At 40.2% G+C, this 18,531-nt stretch overlaps 2 protein-coding genes across 2 annotated transcripts in view; one reads left to right on the top strand and one right to left on the bottom strand.

Moving 5' to 3' along the window:
* The window catches only part of GFM1 (G elongation factor mitochondrial 1), a 65,037-nt gene that overhangs the window by 21,455 nt on the left and 25,051 nt on the right, over positions 1 to 18,531 (bottom strand). Inside the window, exon 13 of the mRNA XM_089675420.1 lies at positions 17,116 to 17,198. Within this exon, the coding sequence (XP_089531546.1) occupies positions 17,116 to 17,198 (83 nt within the window). The remainder of the gene's footprint in view (positions 1 to 17,115; positions 17,199 to 18,531) is intronic.
* Positions 1,858 to 18,195, top strand: LXN (latexin). The gene is made up of 6 exons (XM_089675421.1): positions 1,858 to 2,129; positions 5,303 to 5,365; positions 12,175 to 12,349; positions 13,401 to 13,537; positions 14,229 to 14,291; positions 16,964 to 18,195. Exons 1-6 carry the CDS (start codon positions 1,998 to 2,000, stop codon positions 17,063 to 17,065), a joined length of 672 nt encoding a protein of 223 aa, XP_089531547.1. The 5' UTR covers positions 1,858 to 1,997; the 3' UTR covers positions 17,066 to 18,195.

Raw genomic sequence — 18,531 nt, 5'->3', positions numbered from 1 at the left:
GGACGGACAGTCCCAGCTGAGTGTAGCGGATGTAGATATTAGCACACGGCTGCCTCCCAAGACCCAGGAACAGGCACGCCAACTGCTCCAAGAGCACCAAGGGCTGTTCTCGTCTCTGCCCGGTTACACCACCACAACTGGCCACCGGGTAGACACGTAGGGTCAGGCCCCCCTGAAGCAGGCGGCCTACCGAGTGCCCGAGTCCATCAGAGAAGGGATGAGAAGAGAGATTAAGAAAATGTTAGATTTAGGTGTGATAGAACCCTCTGACAGTCCCTGGGCCTTCCCAGTAGTCCTGGTACCCAAGAAGGATGGAACCATCCGGTTCTGTCTGGACTACTGCAGGCTCAATAACCGGACCGTGACCGATGCATACCCCATGCCCCGGATAAATGAGCTGCTGGACCGGATGGCCAGAGGTAATTTTCTTACCACTATCGATCTCTGCAAGGGGTACTGGCAGATTCCACTGGATGTGGACGCGTTACCAAAGTCGGCATTCATCACCCCTTTCGGCTTGTACCAGTCCAGGGTCATGCCGTTTGGGATGAAAAATGCCCCGGCTACCTTTCAGAGAATCTGCCCCGACAGGTTGTGTGGTCCCAGAGTGTGAAACGGCATTCCAAAAGCTCAAACATGATCTGATCCATGCTCCCGTTTTGGCTGCTCCTGACCCTTCCAAACGGTTTTGTGTTTACACCGATGCCTCCACCTTTGGATTGGGGCGCTGTTCTGTGCTAAATCGGGGACGACGGGAATGACCATCCAGTGCCTACCTAAGTAGAAAGTTGTTACCCCGGGAGGTAGCCTACACTGCTGTGGAGAAAGAGTGTCTTGCCTTGGTATGGGCCCTCAAGAAATTGCAGCCCTACCTGTACAGGCGCTCCTTCACTGTACTCACTGATCAAAACCCCCTGGTATGGCTAAACCGGGTCTCTGGGGACAATGGTCGTCTGCTGCGGTGGAGCTTGGCCCTCCAACCCTATAACTTTACAATCCAGTACCGACCGGGGAAGCAAAACGCCAACGCGGATGGGTTGTCCCGGCAAGCCGACTTGGAGAAGTGACCCTCTGAACCGACCAGCCCCAAGCGGATCCGTTTGAAGGTCTCGCTGAGTCTGGTGGGTGTTATACAACGGGGGAGCCTTGTAAGAAACTGTCCCTGTGTGATAACATTTTGCCCTTTCTGTTCTGTTTTTATCCCCTTTGTAAAGCTGTATGTTTTTAATCAACTAAAGCACATGAAGGCTCCAATACTAGCAGCTTGCTATAATTTCGCCATAATAAGGAGTGATTATATGAATAAATCTAAATCTGCATATACATTTCTTACAATGCATGTACTAGTTTTGATTACACAGTATTTGTAAATATATGCATATGCATGCGGCCATATACTGTGACAACCCTGAGTGTGTTATACGCATATGCATGCGGCCATATACTGTGACAACCCTGAGTGTGTTATACGCATATGCATGCGGCCATATACTGTGACAACCCTGAGTGTGTTATATAGGATTTGTATTGCCAGATGTGCAAGATGGGCATAAACAGGTGCTTTAGAACAATGACAGGAGCCTTAAGCCATACAAATTTACATTTGTTTTACAATGTTAATTGCATTTAGAAATCCAAATTTGCTGTGCCACAAATGATTTCTCCTTAACAGTGTTGTGACAGTAAAAAGAATTCTGTGAGGCTTGTTTTCTTGTTAATTACTGTTATACTTTAAATACAGAATGAATATTTAAAAAGCTTCAGAATTCAGAGTGTCAGCATCTAATTTCCAGGCAATTTACAACAGTTCAAAGTTCAATTTCCATTCACAGGGATCCTTGCTCCTCCCCGTGATGTCAGCACTTCCTGGTCACAGCCTGCAACACAAATCCTGGCAGTGGTTTTGCAATCTCATTCTTTACAAGGTAGGAAATTCAAGTGTGCGTGTGTGAGAACATTACAAGCTCATTGTATCATATCGCTGTCCTGCAAGCAACATGGAGCCTATTAACTCTTCACACTACCCAGCCTCGAGAGCAGCAAATGTAGCAGAGAACTACATCAACTACAAGATGGGGACTCCGCACCAACTTTTTGAACGGCAACAGGTGACAAGTGCAAGCAAAGAGGTGAGCATAACAGAGCTGAATCAAATATCCACTGTTTATAGTGTGTGGCCTTGGCAATGAAATACAAAACCAGCAATTACTTTAAATTGTACATACTAAGAAAAGACTGAGTGCAATAGATTATACCTTTATGTAAAGAAAAGAGATTCTCCTACTCCCATAGAGGAAGGTTGGATTTTAGGAAACTGATGAATGCCAAGACAACAAGATTACATACATTTTGATATCGGCAAAAGGTGTGGTTACTTGCAGTATCACTGTCATTTGTGCCCTGGCCATTTCTAAGCAAGCTGATGCAGTTCTCTAGCTAAGGTGTGCCCACAGTTTACAAATCTGAATACAGCTTACATTTACTAATCTTTGTGAACGGAGTGCATGGGCCCAAAGAAAAAAAAAAACTGCATTCAGATCCAATAAAAAAATGGTAGGAATGAAAACAGTGCTTTTTTGTGGCTGTGCGTGTAAGCCTTAAGACTGTGCACATGGCTGTAAGAGTTTTACTGATCATATAAGCATGGTTTTAGTGTCGCAAATGTTCCTGCGTAAACAAACAGTAAAATGTTTGCATTTAGATGTGTTAAAATGCTCAAGGACGTGTTTAAATGTGTAAAATTTGCATAACCCTTTAGTTCTGCTTGGTTTTCAATCTAAGGATACACTTTTTGCATCTATGTATACGCATATACATGCATTTACACACTTATGCAGGTATAATGTATGTCCTCAGATGCATATTTTCCGGTACAGATCTGAACGTAGAGAGAGTATGTTTACGCACTTGTGTGCATGTCCCTAATTGAAAGCAATACACCTGCATTCAGATCCCCAAACCAAAAACACAGGCTTATTATATAAAGAGATGTCAAAAAAGGCCAGACATATGCAGAAAGATTCATGAGGTGCATTGATAAACAGCTGTATATCCCTATGTTGGCAATCCTATGGATTAGAGTGGGTACATAATTCCAGAGTTACCTAAAAGGTCATGGCCAAAATTAAGCCAAGAAACACATGCAGTAAACACACCTACCTTCCTAACGCTTTAGCCTTTCATTCAAACATAGCTTTTGTCAGATATCTGCTGATATGGGAACCCTCTCTATCTTACTTGTCTTTATTAGGAGGATGATGCACCAAATGCAACCACTGTATGTTTTTATTACGTCTCTAATATACAGAAAGCTGGCTCAGATAGTCCGTATTAAGACATTTGTAACTTGGCTGCAGTGGTTTGCATAGCACTGAGATTAGGATAAAGTGAGTAACATTTGAGATTTTAACATAGCTGCCTTGAAAGCATTATCAGAAGATTTCATGATTTGCCTGGAATTGTTCTTGTAGGCCCCATTCACACTTGCAAATGGGGCTGCTACCAAATACATTCTGGAGATCTAGAGTGGGTTCCAGGCGATTAGCTGCGGGCAGCAGCCCCAAAGAAAGTAATGGGGGGGGGGGGGCTGATAGATCCCACAGCTAAACATGACCGTTCAAATGTAAATACTCATGGAGCAATTATCTGAGACCGTGTCCAGGTCCAATTATCACAGATTAGTCATTCCATGAGCAATTGCATATGATCGGTCACAATTTCATGCAAGAGCTTCAGCCTCCCTCTACTTTCAATTGGGCTGCCACCCGCAGCTAATCATTGGGAAACCCATATGTGAATCAGTCCATGAATGCAGGTATACATACATGTAGGTATGGATGTACACCTCTGGATGTAGGTGGTCTGCATCCTGGGGCGTATATCTGTACCTGTAAGCATGTATATGCTCAGACCTGGGTTTACCTGTGTACAGTCACATCTGGTCACTGATTTGCATAGGCAGTGCACAACACCTGTGAATCCCAGGCACAGAAGTATGTCTGCATTTTTTACAGTATGCATAAGCCATTATTAAAGTCATTAGAAGCAGATATGAAATATACTACAGTTTCTGAACTAGTAAACCTGAGTATTGTGGAATTGAATTTTGAATGCACTTGAAGTAAACTGCCCATCCCACACAGACCTTTTTGCTGGTTAAAGAAAAAAAAGGAAAAGTCTGATTTCTGCAATTATGATATGCCCCCATGAGAGCCCTAAGCTGGCCATGCACTGACAGATCCCTTCATCCCAGAAACACAGTGAGTATGGACAAATCTTCTACTGTGGATATTGTATTTTGACAGCTGACTCAGTTGGCTGTCGAAAATACCTGAATAGCGGCTGCATCTGATTGGATGCAGCCACTATTTGGCCAAACATTTTCCAGTAGGTTCATTCAACAAAAGTCGATTCAATTATTAGATCAACTTTTGTCGACATCCCATCCACTGAGCAAATTTCTACCAGTTTATCAGAAACCTGACAAAATTAACAGTTACTGACCATTCCTATAGCTGTCTGGAGTGAAACTGGCATTTAATGGATTGTAGCACCTTCTAGAGGTCTGAGATAATCTTTGGCTAGTTCTATTAAACTAGTTTTCTCTGTACGTATATACCTCACTGTTGGTACTCTCATTGTTTTACATATTACCCACACTTGCTGAGGCACCTAGATCGTGGTAAGTGACAAACATATACAATTGATACCTCTATTTTTATTAAGATTTTAGGAGCAGATTTTAAAATACCGGTAGGTCCCTAACAAAAATTACTAAGATAAGTGAATATGTGCTCATGAACCCCTGATTATTATCCTTCAAGGAACTAAAGTGACATTTGTCTCTTTTTAGCATTTTTTAACACTTTGGTCACTGAAATGCAAAAAGAAAAGTATTAAATTTACTTTTGTTAAGGTACTCCTAAAACTGACCATAGATCTGGCTGGTTCAGCAGGGACTTCCAAGATTCAGATCCATCAATGGGCAGGTTGGTTGTAACAAAGTTGATCCATCATTTGACTAGGGTACAACCAGCCTGTCGGATATTTACATGCAATTACTGCTGGCAGCTACAGCAATAGTGCAGTGGGAGGGATTCCCTCATCAACACTGACTGTGTTGATGGGGGACTTGAGCAATATTCTTTCCTTCCACCTGTGAAAATAGCATCATTTATGGCCTGCCTAACTATTCAGATCCCAAAAGAACGTAATGGAATTTAAATGTAGAAAAAATTAAAAGGAGGGTTTTGAAGATAGTGTGTGTGTTTGAGATAATCAGGATGTTCGATTTATTTTACAGAGCATTGCTGGAGTGGGTAATAAATATCACCTGACATTTTCCATAAAAGATACTCTAAATAAGGTATGTGCATGTTTATTTTAGACTAGCAATACTGTGCTTGTTTGTTAAACAAATTTAAGTCTAGACTGTTTCACCCCTTTCCAATCCAAGCCATTTTTCAGCACTGTCACACTTAGAAATACTATTACTCAACCATTCAACACTCTGCCCAAATGATTTTGTCTTTTTTCTTTTTTTTTTAAACATGTGGAGCTTTCTTTTGGCAGTATCTTATCACCACTGAGGTTTTTTTTTTTTGATAGATAGATGAAAAAATACCAAAAATTTTGGGAAAGGGGAAAAAAAAAGAAAAACTTTAACTGCTTCAGCTCGGCCCCATAGCAGAAATACTGCTACAGGGTGGCAGCTGTGCGCAAAATCACATGTATATATGTGATTTTGCATTTCCGGGTAAGGGGCGTGCAAAGCAGTGTGCTTACAGTTAAGCACAAACACAGAACATAATGTAAAACGGCACAAATATTTATATTTCAAGGATTGACCAATCCTTCGTTCTTACTGCCTCATTTCTAGAGGCCCTAAAATGTAAGGTCAGTACAAATACCACCAAAATGACTCCTTTTTGGAAAGCAGATACTGAGTTACTTGGTAAGAGGCATTGTGAGTTTTTGAAGTTGTAATTTTTTTCCAAAGTTCTTTAGAAATTGATAAAAGTAATTTTTTTTCACTAAGTTGTCATTTTAAGAAGCTAAAGTGGTTCTAAAGGCTAAAGGTTTTTTACCTTAATGCATTCTTGCATTATGGTAAAAAACCTTCTACAATCAGCTCCCCCCAGCCTCCCCCTCCCTAAATGATACTTTCAGGCAAAGCACTGGATCAAGATCGGGCTCAGATAAGTATTGCTATTTGCTTCTGCTGTAGCCAATCAAATATTGTGAGCAGGGGGGGGGGCTAAGCAGTGCTGTGTGGAGAAGCTGAGAACACTGACGGGGGACACAAGACACGTTTTCTGCAAAACAATTGCACACAGCAGGTAAGTATAACATGTTTGAACAATTGCTTGACAATCTCTTTAAATATCACACACAGCATAAACATACTTACAATTGCACTCAAATACACATTGTGCTACTCCTAACAAGTATGGTAATACCACGTGTGAGACATTTTTACAGCCTAGCCACATAGAGGGGCCAAAAAAACCAAAGAGCACCTTCAGGAACTCTAGGGGCATAAATTACACATTTATTTCCTGACTACCTATCACATCTCTGTAGTCCCTGGAGCACCAGGATAGTGGAAACACACACACAGTGACCATATTTTCGAAAGAAAACACCCCAAGGTATTTATCAAGAGGCATAATGAGCTTTTGGAAATGGCATTTTTTTTACCACAAGTATTTGGAAAATGTGGAAAGAAAATGAAAATTATTTTTTTTTTTTACACAGAATTATCAATTTGTAATATATTTCTAGCACACAGAATAGGCATACTTAGAAATACACCTCAATACACATTCTGCTACTTCTCCTGAGTATGGGGATACCACATGTGTGAGACGTTTTCTCAGTCTAGCCGCATAGAGGGGCCCAACATCCAATAAGCACATTCAAGCATTCCAGAGTTTGGTTTAAATTACACATCTAATTTCCTATCACATTTTTGGAGGTGCAAGCACCCACAAAATGATCACATTTTGGAAAGCAAACACTCCAATGCATTTTCTAAGAAGCAGACAGAGTCTTTTGAAAATGTAATTTTTTTGCCACAAATCTTTTGTAAAATTTTGAAAGAAAACGAAAATGTATTTGTCAAGTTGTCAATTTAAAGCATATTTCTAACATACAGCATAAACATACTTAGAATTATGCCCTGAAATACATTCTACTACTTCTTACAAGCTTGGGGATACCACATGTGTTAGACTTTTTCATAGCCTAGATGCATAGGAGGGGCCCAACATCCGAAGAGCATCTTAAGGAACACCTAATTTCCTGACTACCTATCACATTTTTGAAGGCCCTAGAGCACCAGGACAGTGGAAACACCTATAACATGACCACATTTTGGAAAGTACTTACCCCTAAGTATTTTCTAAAAGCTATAGCAAGTCTTATGGAAATGTAGTTTCTTTGCCACACGTTTTTGGAAAATGTGGAAAATAAATATGAAAATGTAATTTCTTTTAACGCAAAGTTGCCAATAAGATATTTCTAACACACAGCCCTTCTGATTGGATCAAATTTTAGCAGAGGCTACAGTTTGCTGCAGATAAAGGTGGCAAAAAGATGCAGACAGGTGTAAAAGTTGTCCACATAGCGCTGGCACCCTTGATGGAATAGGGGGTGATACAAGGTCCCACAAAAGTTCACTACTGGTCACCATATAGGTTGGGCATCAAGGGGGCACAGCTAGTGTTCTTTTCCATCATAAACCTGGAAGTTATCAAAATACCCTTTGGCCCTCTCACAAAGTTTGTATAACTTCACCCCGTATCTAGTCCAATTACTTGGGATATACAGTGCATTCATAAAGTATTTAGACCCCTTCACTTGCTTCAACTTTGTTATGTTGTAGCCTGATACTACAGTTGCTTACATTAATTTTTCTCATTAATCTACACTCCGTACCACATAATGACAAAGTGAAAACAGAATTTTAGAAATGTCTTCAAATGTATGAAAAAGGAGAAACTGAAATATAACATTGGTATGAGCATTCAGACCCTTAGCAATAACACTTGATGAGATGTTTCTGCACCTTGATTGGAGTCCACCTGTGGTACATTAAATTGATTGGGGAAGATTTGGAAAGGCACACACCTCTTTCTCAAAGGTCTCATAGCTGAAAATGCATATGGTATCAGAGCAAAAACCACTGCCTGCAGAGCTCAAAGACAGGCTTGTTAAGAGGCACCGATCTGGGGAAGGCTACAAAATTATTTTTGCTGCACTGGAGGTTCCCAAGAGCAAAATGGCCTCATAATTCTTAAATGGAAGATGTTTGGCACAACCAGGTCTCTTCCAAGAGCTGGTCACCAGTCAAACTGAGCAATGGGGTGAGATGGGTCTTCGTAAGAGAGGTGACCAAGAACCCAATGGTCACTCTGATTGCGTTCCAGAGAACCTGCATGGAGACGGGACACAGTTCCAGGAGTACAACCATCACTGCAACCCTCCACCGATCTAGGCTTAAACCTTTTCCACAGCACTCAGGACCTCAGAGTGGGCTGAAGGTTCACCTTCCAACTTGACAAAGAACCTAAACACACAGCTAAGACAACACAGGAGTGGCTTAGGGACAACTCTCTGTCCTAGGGTGACCCAGCCACAGCCCTGACTTGAACCCTATTGAACATCTCTGGAGAGACCTAAAAATGGCTCTAAACTGACAGTCCCTGATACAACCTGACTGAGCATGAGAGGATTTGCAAAAAATGGCCAAAAATCCCCCAATCCAGGTGTGCAAAGCTTGATGCGTCATACCCAAAAAGACTCAAAGCTGTAATAAAAGTGGTTTCTTTATAACTTCACAGATATTTCTAAAATTCTGATTTCACTTTTTCATTATCGAGTACTGAGTGTAGATTAATGAAAAAAACTGAATTTAAACAACTGTACTGTAGTATCAGGCTGCAACATAACAAAATTGAAGGGGGTCTAGATACTTTATGATTGCATTGTATTGTTTGATGCCCAGCATGCCTATAAAATGAGGGACTCATCAACACATATATTTGTCAGGGCTATACACTTAAAAAAACATTTGGTTAAAATAGTTGATCAGTGGTCCAATTTTAAAAAGTTTGTCATATTCGGGGTAACTTTGGAGACAGCACAGGAAATTGTCACTGACGTATAGAAATTGCAGCAGGTGCTGACATAATGGAGGAATAGAGTGGCATATGGTGAATGGGGTGTGTGAACCAATAGGACTGCAGTTCATTTTTTTGTTTGTGAGTCCCACATTTAGTGGGAGGAAATAAAACACTTGAAGTTGTTCGCTGATAGGTTTCCGCTCATATGGACAGGCATAAATAGAGCTGGGATTTTTGGTGATATACCTCAGGGCATAAAGATTGCATTGGTCCAGAATTGTATTATTCTGTGAAAAATACATTTAAAAAAATGAATGGGTATAAAATTTGGGCTTTCTGCCTGAATTTGCTGTAAACGAGGTGTTGCTGAATTTGAAGGTAGCCACACAGGATTTAAAAGCGCCTCTGGGACACCAGTAAGGGCCCTAATCCTTGTGGCTGATGTGACACGCCACTACTTGTACTTGGCCTTTTAATCGGGTGTACAGCACTGCTGGTGTTCGCAACTTCTCAGGGATGTATTGCACTGCTAGTGATTGCCTGCTGCTTGTTAGAATGCCCCAATATTTTTGTTGAAACCCTTTACCCCTCTGAATCAATTTCTGAATCGTTGCTGTCCACTGGTTCATGTTTAGAATCTGAGTCTCACAGTGAGAGTTCACCGCTACTCTCACCTTTAATGCTCAGACTCTGGAATGTCTCCTCGCTTGTGTACATTTTCTGGACATGGCGTTGAGGTTCTGGTGAAACTGTACTGTCGACACTGGTGTGGCTGTAATCAGGACACTGGTGCTGGTGGATAGTGGTCTGGCATCACTGCAATCAGGGACACTGGCTCTGCGGACATTAGTGTGGTAGTGATCAGGACACTGGTATGGCGGTGATCAGAACGCTGGTCACTGACAAAGCAGTATGGCTGGCTGTAGTTTTACCCCTGTTGCCAGTAAACTGAAATCTAGCTATTACTATGAGCTATTGCACTTTGCATGTTGTGTTTGTCCATGTATTGCTTTAATTAACCTGTTGCCGCCCATGTAACACACATGTGCAGCAAAAGGGTGGGCTTTAACACGTCACACATATGGATCACTGGGCGACCAATGCTTCTGTGCTGACAGAGTGCTCACTGCATGCTACCAGCACAGAGACTGAGCTGCCAAAAGACAGATCCCGGTACCCACTAACAACTGGGAGCCAGCAAGACCAGCTCCTCATCATGTGACCCACTGTGGCAGCCAGTCACATTATCGCTGATCCTTCTTGCCCCCTGGGTGTTCCGAACCTTCTAAAGGAACACAGGGCAGGTGGGAAGTGGTTATTAAGCACAATTGTGTCTATTGCCGAATTATGACTAACCACGGCTGTATTAGGTATTAGACTGCCCTAAACACATCTGAATCATGGTGCCTATATGTCCAAGCTCTGACCACAGTTATTTTAGTAAAGACTAATCAACTACCAATTAAAGAAAAAAACAAAACAAAATCCTGATGCACTCATGAGTTGTTAATTGTGAGATTATATCTATCTATCTATCTATATACATACACACACACATACATACATAGATACACATACACGTGATTTTGCATTTCCAGGTAAAGGGCACGCACGTGCCCTACCTGCGCCGCCATTTGCGGCAGCGGATGTAAATCACCGGGTCCCGGAGGGTAATTACACACCGGTGCCCGGTGATTACTGACACTCACCGACGGGGTGGAAGACTGTTTTGTTTATAAACAGTCTTCCTTTCTGTCAGCTGGAGCACACTGCTCAGGGTGGCTGTGCATAGCACAGCCACCCCGATCACTGTGCTTACAGTAAAGCACACATCCCCTGACCCCTAGTAAAACACTCCCAGCACATAGTTATCCCTTTGATCGCCCCTCACATTAACCCCTTCCTGCCCAGTGCCATTAGTCCAGTCTCAGTGCTTTTATTTTTAGCACTGATCACTCTATTGGTGTCACTGGGGATGTCAGTGACACCAAGTTAGTTCCCCCCCAGTGTCAGAATGTCTGCCAAAGTCCCGCTAAAAGTCGCTGATCACCGCCATTACTAGTAGAAAAAAAAAATCCCAATATCTATACCGCAATTTGTAAATGCTATAACTTTCATGTAAACCAATTAATTTACACGTATTGGGATTTTTTTTAGCAAAGACATGTCGCAGAATACATTTTGGCCTACATTTATAACGTAATTAGATTTTATTAATTTTTTTACTGTACAAGTTTAATAGCAAAAAGTCCAAAATATTGTTTTTTTTTCTCAAAAATTGTTTTGTTTTTTTTTATAGCGCAAAAAATAAAAAAATGCACAGGCGTTCAAATACTACTGAAAGAAAGCTCAATTCGTGGTAAAAAAAAAAGGAAGCAAATTTCATTTGGGTGCAGCATTATATGACCGCGCAATTGTCAATTAAAGTAACGCAGCGCCGTAACGCAAAAAGTGGCCTGGTCAGGAAGAGGAGCAAATTCTCAGGAGGGCAAGTGGTTAAAGTTTTGGAATGGCCTAGCCATAGCCCAAACCTGTGGGATGATCTGCAGAGGGCTGTGCACAGGAGATGCCATCGCAATCTGACAGATTTGGAGTGTTTTTGCAAGAAAGAGTGGGCAAATATTACCAAGTCAAGATGTGCCATGCCTGATAGACTCATACCCAAAAAGACTGAGTGCTGTAATAAAATCAAATGGTGCTTCAACAAAGAATTAGTTTAAGGGTGTGCACACTTATGCAACCATATTATTTTAGTTTTTTATTTTTACTCCCCTCCACCTAAAAGATTTCAGTTTGTTGTTCAACTGAGATGTACAGTTTATAGGTTACATTAAAGGTAGAAAAAGTTCTGAAATGATTTATCTTTGTCTCATTTTTTTACATTACAAAAACCTGACATTTTAAACAGGGGTGTGTAGACTTTTTATATCTACTGTATATTGGATTTGCAAAAAATAAATATTGTGTGTATTGTTATAACAATGCTGAACTTCTAAAAGGAAAGTGTGTGTTGAGACCATAGAACTCATTTATTTTCTTATCTTTGCAGGAACCTGAAATCAAGAGCACTGCAGAGGTATTGTATTACAGCGACAAGAGCTGCCCTCCTGATGTCAAATTTACCTTACAAACCAAGCCACGGAATTCTACAGCAACTAAGGACCTTGAATTTTACACAAGAATGATAAACAATAAACAACCGCTAGTAGCTGAAGAGCTTCCAGGTATTTCTTTAAAATATTTTTCTTTAAAATACATAAAATACACCTAACAATTTAACCTAAATAAAAAATTAAACATACCCAAGCAGGATGTCTCCAGAGAAAATGAAAGTTAAAATGAGCAGCAGATCCAGTGATATTAGCAGCTGATGATAAATACAACTTCCATTATTTACCTGTAGGGCTATGTTCACACTAGCCTGCAGGGTAAAATACAGAATTTGTACCATGCAAGCTTGGGAAGTGCTAGCCCTGGCAGGGAGCAGCACATTGTGCTGCTTGTTTTTTCCTTTTATTCCCCAACTACGTGTCACTTCATTTATGTCACTGCACAGCAATACATTGTGTTGCAGTAACATGCAGTGCCATCCAGTTCAGCATGGAATTCTGCATCTTTCTGCACCATACATCACACCAGCAATGCTATGTGAATGAGGCAGAGCTGCTTTCTATGTGACCTGTGTTCATCCAGTGCAGAAAATTGCAGGTCACCGCACAAAGTGTACATGCGTCCTAAAGGTCACAATTTGCTCCAGACTGTCAGACTTCTATCCTTATTGGTCAATGAGGCTATTACATAAGAGGATCAACTAAGAGGAAGTTAAAGCCAGCCATAGATGGCCAAATTTTGATCATTGTATAAGTCAGGCTTGGCACTGCCCTCTTCAACCTCCAAAGCCCACCATAGAAAGATCATAATTTGTCCAGCTCATCAGGAACCTGCTGGATATTGATTCATCTATGGGCAGGCTGGCAATAATGAAATCGATCAATAGATCGACTTCAGAACAACAAGCTTGCCCACAGATAGCTCAATATACAGCAGGTTCCTGCTGAACCAGATGAATTTCGATCTCTCTATGGTGGGCTTTGGAGGTTGAGGAGGGCAGTGCCAAGCCTGACTTTTACATAAAAACGTGGATTTGGATAGAACACAGCTGCCTTTTATTTCTGAATGTACTAAATGTTGAATCGTATTTTCCGTTTTATGTCCTCATGTGCCTGTGATATAGAAATGAACACAAACAAGTTTATCTGACTAATTTACTTGCAGATAAGTTTGGCAATGTAGCACCAGATATGGAGCCTGTAAGGAATCTGGGGATAGCTGCTGCTGGTTTCGTCAAGTGGAAAAATGCAACAGAAGGGACATTATATTCGATGACAGTCATTAAGAAGGTTGAGCAACAGGTATGTACCACATCCACTGTATATCAAGCAAGCAAAGTGTTAAAGACTGAAGGAAATTGTTGAATAAGACCTCATTTACATTATGGTGCAGAGACAGTCTTTCTGCGTGCATTCTGCAGGGGCACACAGAAAACAATTGTTCTCTATGTCTCCTGTTCACACCACAATAATAGTATCACGTGCAGATTTTTTCTGCGCAGGAATCTGCAAGATGTATAAAACTCACTGAAACAAGCATGCAAACGGTGATGTAAATTCAGGTCTCTTTAAGTGAAATCTGCACGTTTTTTTCCATCGGTTTTTCTGCAAGCATGGTGTGAACAAGGCCCAAGCCATCAGGCATTTTTGTCAAAACTGAGTTTTGCAACAGCTCTTCAATGTTACTAAAAATGCTCTGTTCACAAATATTTACTACAAAATACATAATTACACGGATCACAAATCCTTTACACTTTGTTAACACCATGTCCATTGAGCTACGTTTTTCGGTACACCACCACACGTGTATGGTGGTAACAAGGCACACGTAAAACTATTGTTCTATGTCCTGTTCATACAATGTTGAACTTCATTTTTCTGCACACCACTGCACATGTATAGTGTGAACAAGCCCTTAAAGTACCCCTTACTTTTATGTTGGTCCTATAAATGTAAACTTTGTTAAACTGTTAACAGCCGAGTTTGTTTGCAGATGAGAGATGACACCGCGCTGGAATTTCATTACAGTTTACTTATCCATGAAATGGTTACTCAGGTATGTACAGATTAAAAGTAAATGTGTTTTTTTTTTTTTTTTTTTTTAAACAATCTAAAAAAAGCTGGTTAGATGATGTACATTCCTGTGTTGAAGTGAACCTGACCTTGTCCAATACATTTTTAAAGTTAGAGACCCACCTCTACCATTTAACTGTCAAGTTCCTGAACTTCAGTGGGTAGTAGAATCTCTGGCATTTGACAAGAGTCAAGAGGGGGGAATGCATAGTCTTGACTGGATTCCAGGGGCTCCAATTCGAAGACTAACACAAAAACTTGTAGGCAAGGTGGCCACACATCAATGCTGTCCTTTCTTAAAATGTTTAGGCCAGGTCAGGCTCTCTTCAAAGTGAACTAGTAAAAAAAAAAAAAATTTGAGCAATTTAAACCAAGCATATTGTTAATAAAATATATAAATGGAGGTTGCCTACAATGAAAAAAAAACACATACCAAAACGATCAGTAGACTCAACTCAAGACTCACTAGTCGACTAGCCCCGAGAATTCGAAAGAGATTCAGGAGTCGGGAGCTCTGCTGCAGAGTAAAGTTTTAGGAAATGGGCCAATGTATAAGCATTTATAATAAATGCCGTTCCTTCGGAGCTGTGTGCCATAAAAAGGGACTCCCACGTATATGTGGGAGTGACGTAACCCTGGTTTGGCCATTTAAGCCTCTAGAGCCCATGAACCTGTAAGAAAAACTGGGTGAAGATGGAAGCCCTGTCAGCGGTGACAGGAACTTAGGCTGATTGTTTTGACATGCAGCTTTCACCTCTGTATGTATTTTTTATTAGATTGAATAGCCCATGTTGGAATGGAATTTTAGAACACTCTTCCTGCTGCTATTGCAGCCAGGACTGTGTTTAAAGCAGAGCTCCGGGCTTCGTTATAAGGTAAGTTTTACATAATGTGCCAGTAAGAGATGCATACTAGCATATGATGACATTTCCTTGCAGGGCAAAAGTGTTTTTTTTTTTTTTTTGTAACTAGCAGGTTTACTACCACTTTAGGAGACAGGAGGGGTACAGCCAAACACAACTTTTACAGAACAGTTAGGAACTTTGGCTGATAGTTTTGACATGCAGTTTTCACCTCTGTATGTATTATTTTATTAGATTGAATAGCTCAGGTTGCTAATAGGAGCACGTTAGCCACTTGTCTCCCAGTACCATTTCTAAATGAGATTTTGAACACTCTTCCAGCTGCTATTGCAGGCAGGACTGTGTTTAAGGCAGAGCTCCAGACAAAAACATCTTTACATGTCATTGTTGCTGATTTCCTACCTTCACTGAATATGTCATCCATATTCTGGTTCACTCAGTTGCTGCTCTGAAATAGTCTATTCATTTTCAAATCAAAGTATTAATTCTCTTTGGTTTCCTGTAATACAGGTGGCTGCTATGCCTCCAATTCCCCAAGCCACTGGTCTTGCCACATCTCCACTATAGTTCTTCCTCCAGGAAGCAGTGATCCAATTCAGCCCCACTTGCAGTGGTGGGCAGACCAAGACTCTCAGACTCATTCAACATGTACATGCACAGTGTTACCAACCCACATTCACTTCAATTCCCTGCGGTTGATGAGAACTGTAGTTTCCTTTTACTGCAGAGATAGAGGAGAGGTTATGATGTACTCCCTGTTGTTACACCTGCTCCTTGGCAGAGCATATGCTGTTATCTTTTGAATTACAGAGACGAGGTCATGAAATTCAATTAGACCCTACTCCTAAATGGTAAGGATTTTCAATATTTTATCAATGGTTTAAGGTTTTGTGTAGGTGGGGGGGGGTACTAATGGGTAATTTTGTTTGCCTATCCCGGAGTTCTTCTTTAAATTTGTTCAGCCAGAGATGGCCTTTCTCCAGTGGAAGTGATTTGGGCAGCTCTAAAGCTGCCTGAACACATCCAAAGGCAAATCTGTGCTCCATTAACTTCAGTGGACAGCAGGGAGTACATCAGGCGTTTATAGACTCCATAAAGAGAACCCTAAACTGATAACCTACAAAAGGCTTTATAAGTATTGCCTATAAACAATTTTGGGCACCACAGTTTTGTCAACATTTCACAGACAGATGCAAACAAACTTGACATTTACAAAAATATGGCTAATGCATTGTGCTTGTGTGTTCTAAAATTAACTTCAGTGTATTTTTTCACTGGAAATCTGCATGTCATGAACATGTGCTCCAATATCTTGTGACATAAAAAAGGCTATTATCCTCCAGAGTATCTGCTTTGAGAAAATATAAAATGTTTGGTTTTTTTTTGTCTTTTAGGCCTAAAATGTGCTTTTTAACATGTACGCAAAACCTGAAAAATGGATGTGGTAGAAAAGTGGTTATCTAAAAAGTCAAATTCTGCCTACAATTGAAGGAAATGCCCATATTTGGGCCAAATAGTATCGCTCAGACATGATTCTTTTAACTTAACATCTGCTTAGATAGGAAATATCTCAAATTGTAGATGTGGTTACATGACAAAAAAAAATTGGAAAATGGGCCTTTAGATTTAGCCATGAAACACATCTGGTAATATACAAGTATGGCCCAGCTACAAAACATGTCTGATCAAAAAAAACAACTGTTATAGCGCAAGGGAACCCTTATGTACTGCTTTTACAGATGTATGCGATATTTAGTACAATGTAATACACTGACAAAACTCTGCATTACAGGAAATGATTCCATTCCAAATGGAAGTCACATGGAATCCAACAGAAGGTTTAAAAATAAAAAACCAGAAACGGCTCCCAAAAAGCAATTCAGAAGAAAACTAAAAGGATGGCACTCCAGGAGACTGGATATGATATAAGGAATTTATACTTACGGCACTCTTTGGTTGACAGTCTCCCTAAACGCAACTTTTGGTTTGCCCATAGTGCAAGGACAGGTATATTCTCTCTCCATTCTCTATGGAAACAATACAAAAATGTAAACGAAAAGGGAGCAATAAAAAAGAAAAAAAAAAAAAAAAACAACAACTAGTTGAGCTCTTTGGACGTACTACATACATCCAAATGAGTGAACCACTAAGCACAAGCTGAGCCCTGGATACCATCCAGCCACTTCAGGATAGAGAGCGGGAATAGACCGTGGCACATCCATGCCTCAATCTCCTCTGTACTAAAAGAAACTGGAAGTGATGATGATTTAGTCACTTCTGGTTTCAGAGCTTCTATTTCCAGCCTAGTACAGCCAGGGGAAAATCTAACAGATTATAGCTCTGCTCGGTTAGATTCTGTGAAGGGCAGACGTTGGGGTTTAACTGCTATGTGAAAGCAATAAAGTAAAAAAAAAATTAATAAAAGAAACTATAACTCTAATTTCCCCACACACTTATGCAAACACACGCTCAAGGTGCACACGTGTATATAAACTGCGACTGTACTACACGTAAGGTGTCCCATTGAATGCTGGAGTGAGAGCAATAATAATTCTAGCACAAGAGTGTACATTTAACTCTAAACTGATGAGCTGTAAAGATTCTTAAAGTGTAAACTATATACATTTTTACATACCATAATTTTATTTTACGATATTATAGGTGCACACAATTTTAAGACTTAACAAGTTTGGTATCCATTTATTCAACACAACCTCATCTTTAATATTTTACCAAAAAACGAGTATTATATTATTTGTGTTTGCACTAAAAAAATCCTTTTACTACATTTTTTCCCTGAAAATATGCTTTTGATAAACAGTTCTGCAAATAAAATGTAACATACATAATTGCAATTATCATGTTTTTATTCTTAAGGGTTTCTACTTTCATAAAATATATAATGTTCTGGTGGTTGAAGTAATGTTATAGCAAAATATGAAGATTATTACATGTGTGCAAAAAAATATTTAAGAAAATTGCTCTAATGCTGAACTAGTTAAATAAAGAGGATTTGACCAAGAAGCCTATTTTGGTTATCTTAATTCAAAGTCTTATCTAAAGTTTGTAATAACAATCTGCAGTATACTTATTCAGTGGAAGAGCTAGAGCAGTTTTATACCCCAGAGGAACCCATACTAAAACCAATACATCAGGGGTCAATGCCAAATAAGCCCCTTACATTGGCTGTCAGTAGTAAGAATGCAATCCCCACAGTGGTGGTTCAAACACCACCCTTAAAGGGTAACTCTACTTTTGGTAATATCGTACATAAAGGACCAGTCGGGGTTTATTCCTTCTAGAGCAACGGCTAATAATATTTGCAGATTTTTTTTTAATTTGCAGATTCCGGTGGATAAT

Source organism: Staurois parvus, unplaced genomic scaffold (genome assembly GCF_062004578.1).
Source record: "Staurois parvus isolate SC_StPar_1 unplaced genomic scaffold, SC_StPar_1.0 ptg000155l, whole genome shotgun sequence".
Taxonomy (NCBI): Eukaryota; Metazoa; Chordata; class Amphibia; order Anura; family Ranidae; genus Staurois; species Staurois parvus.
The sequence above is the reverse complement of the archived record's forward strand: the minus strand, read 5'-3'. Positions and strand labels throughout refer to the sequence as shown.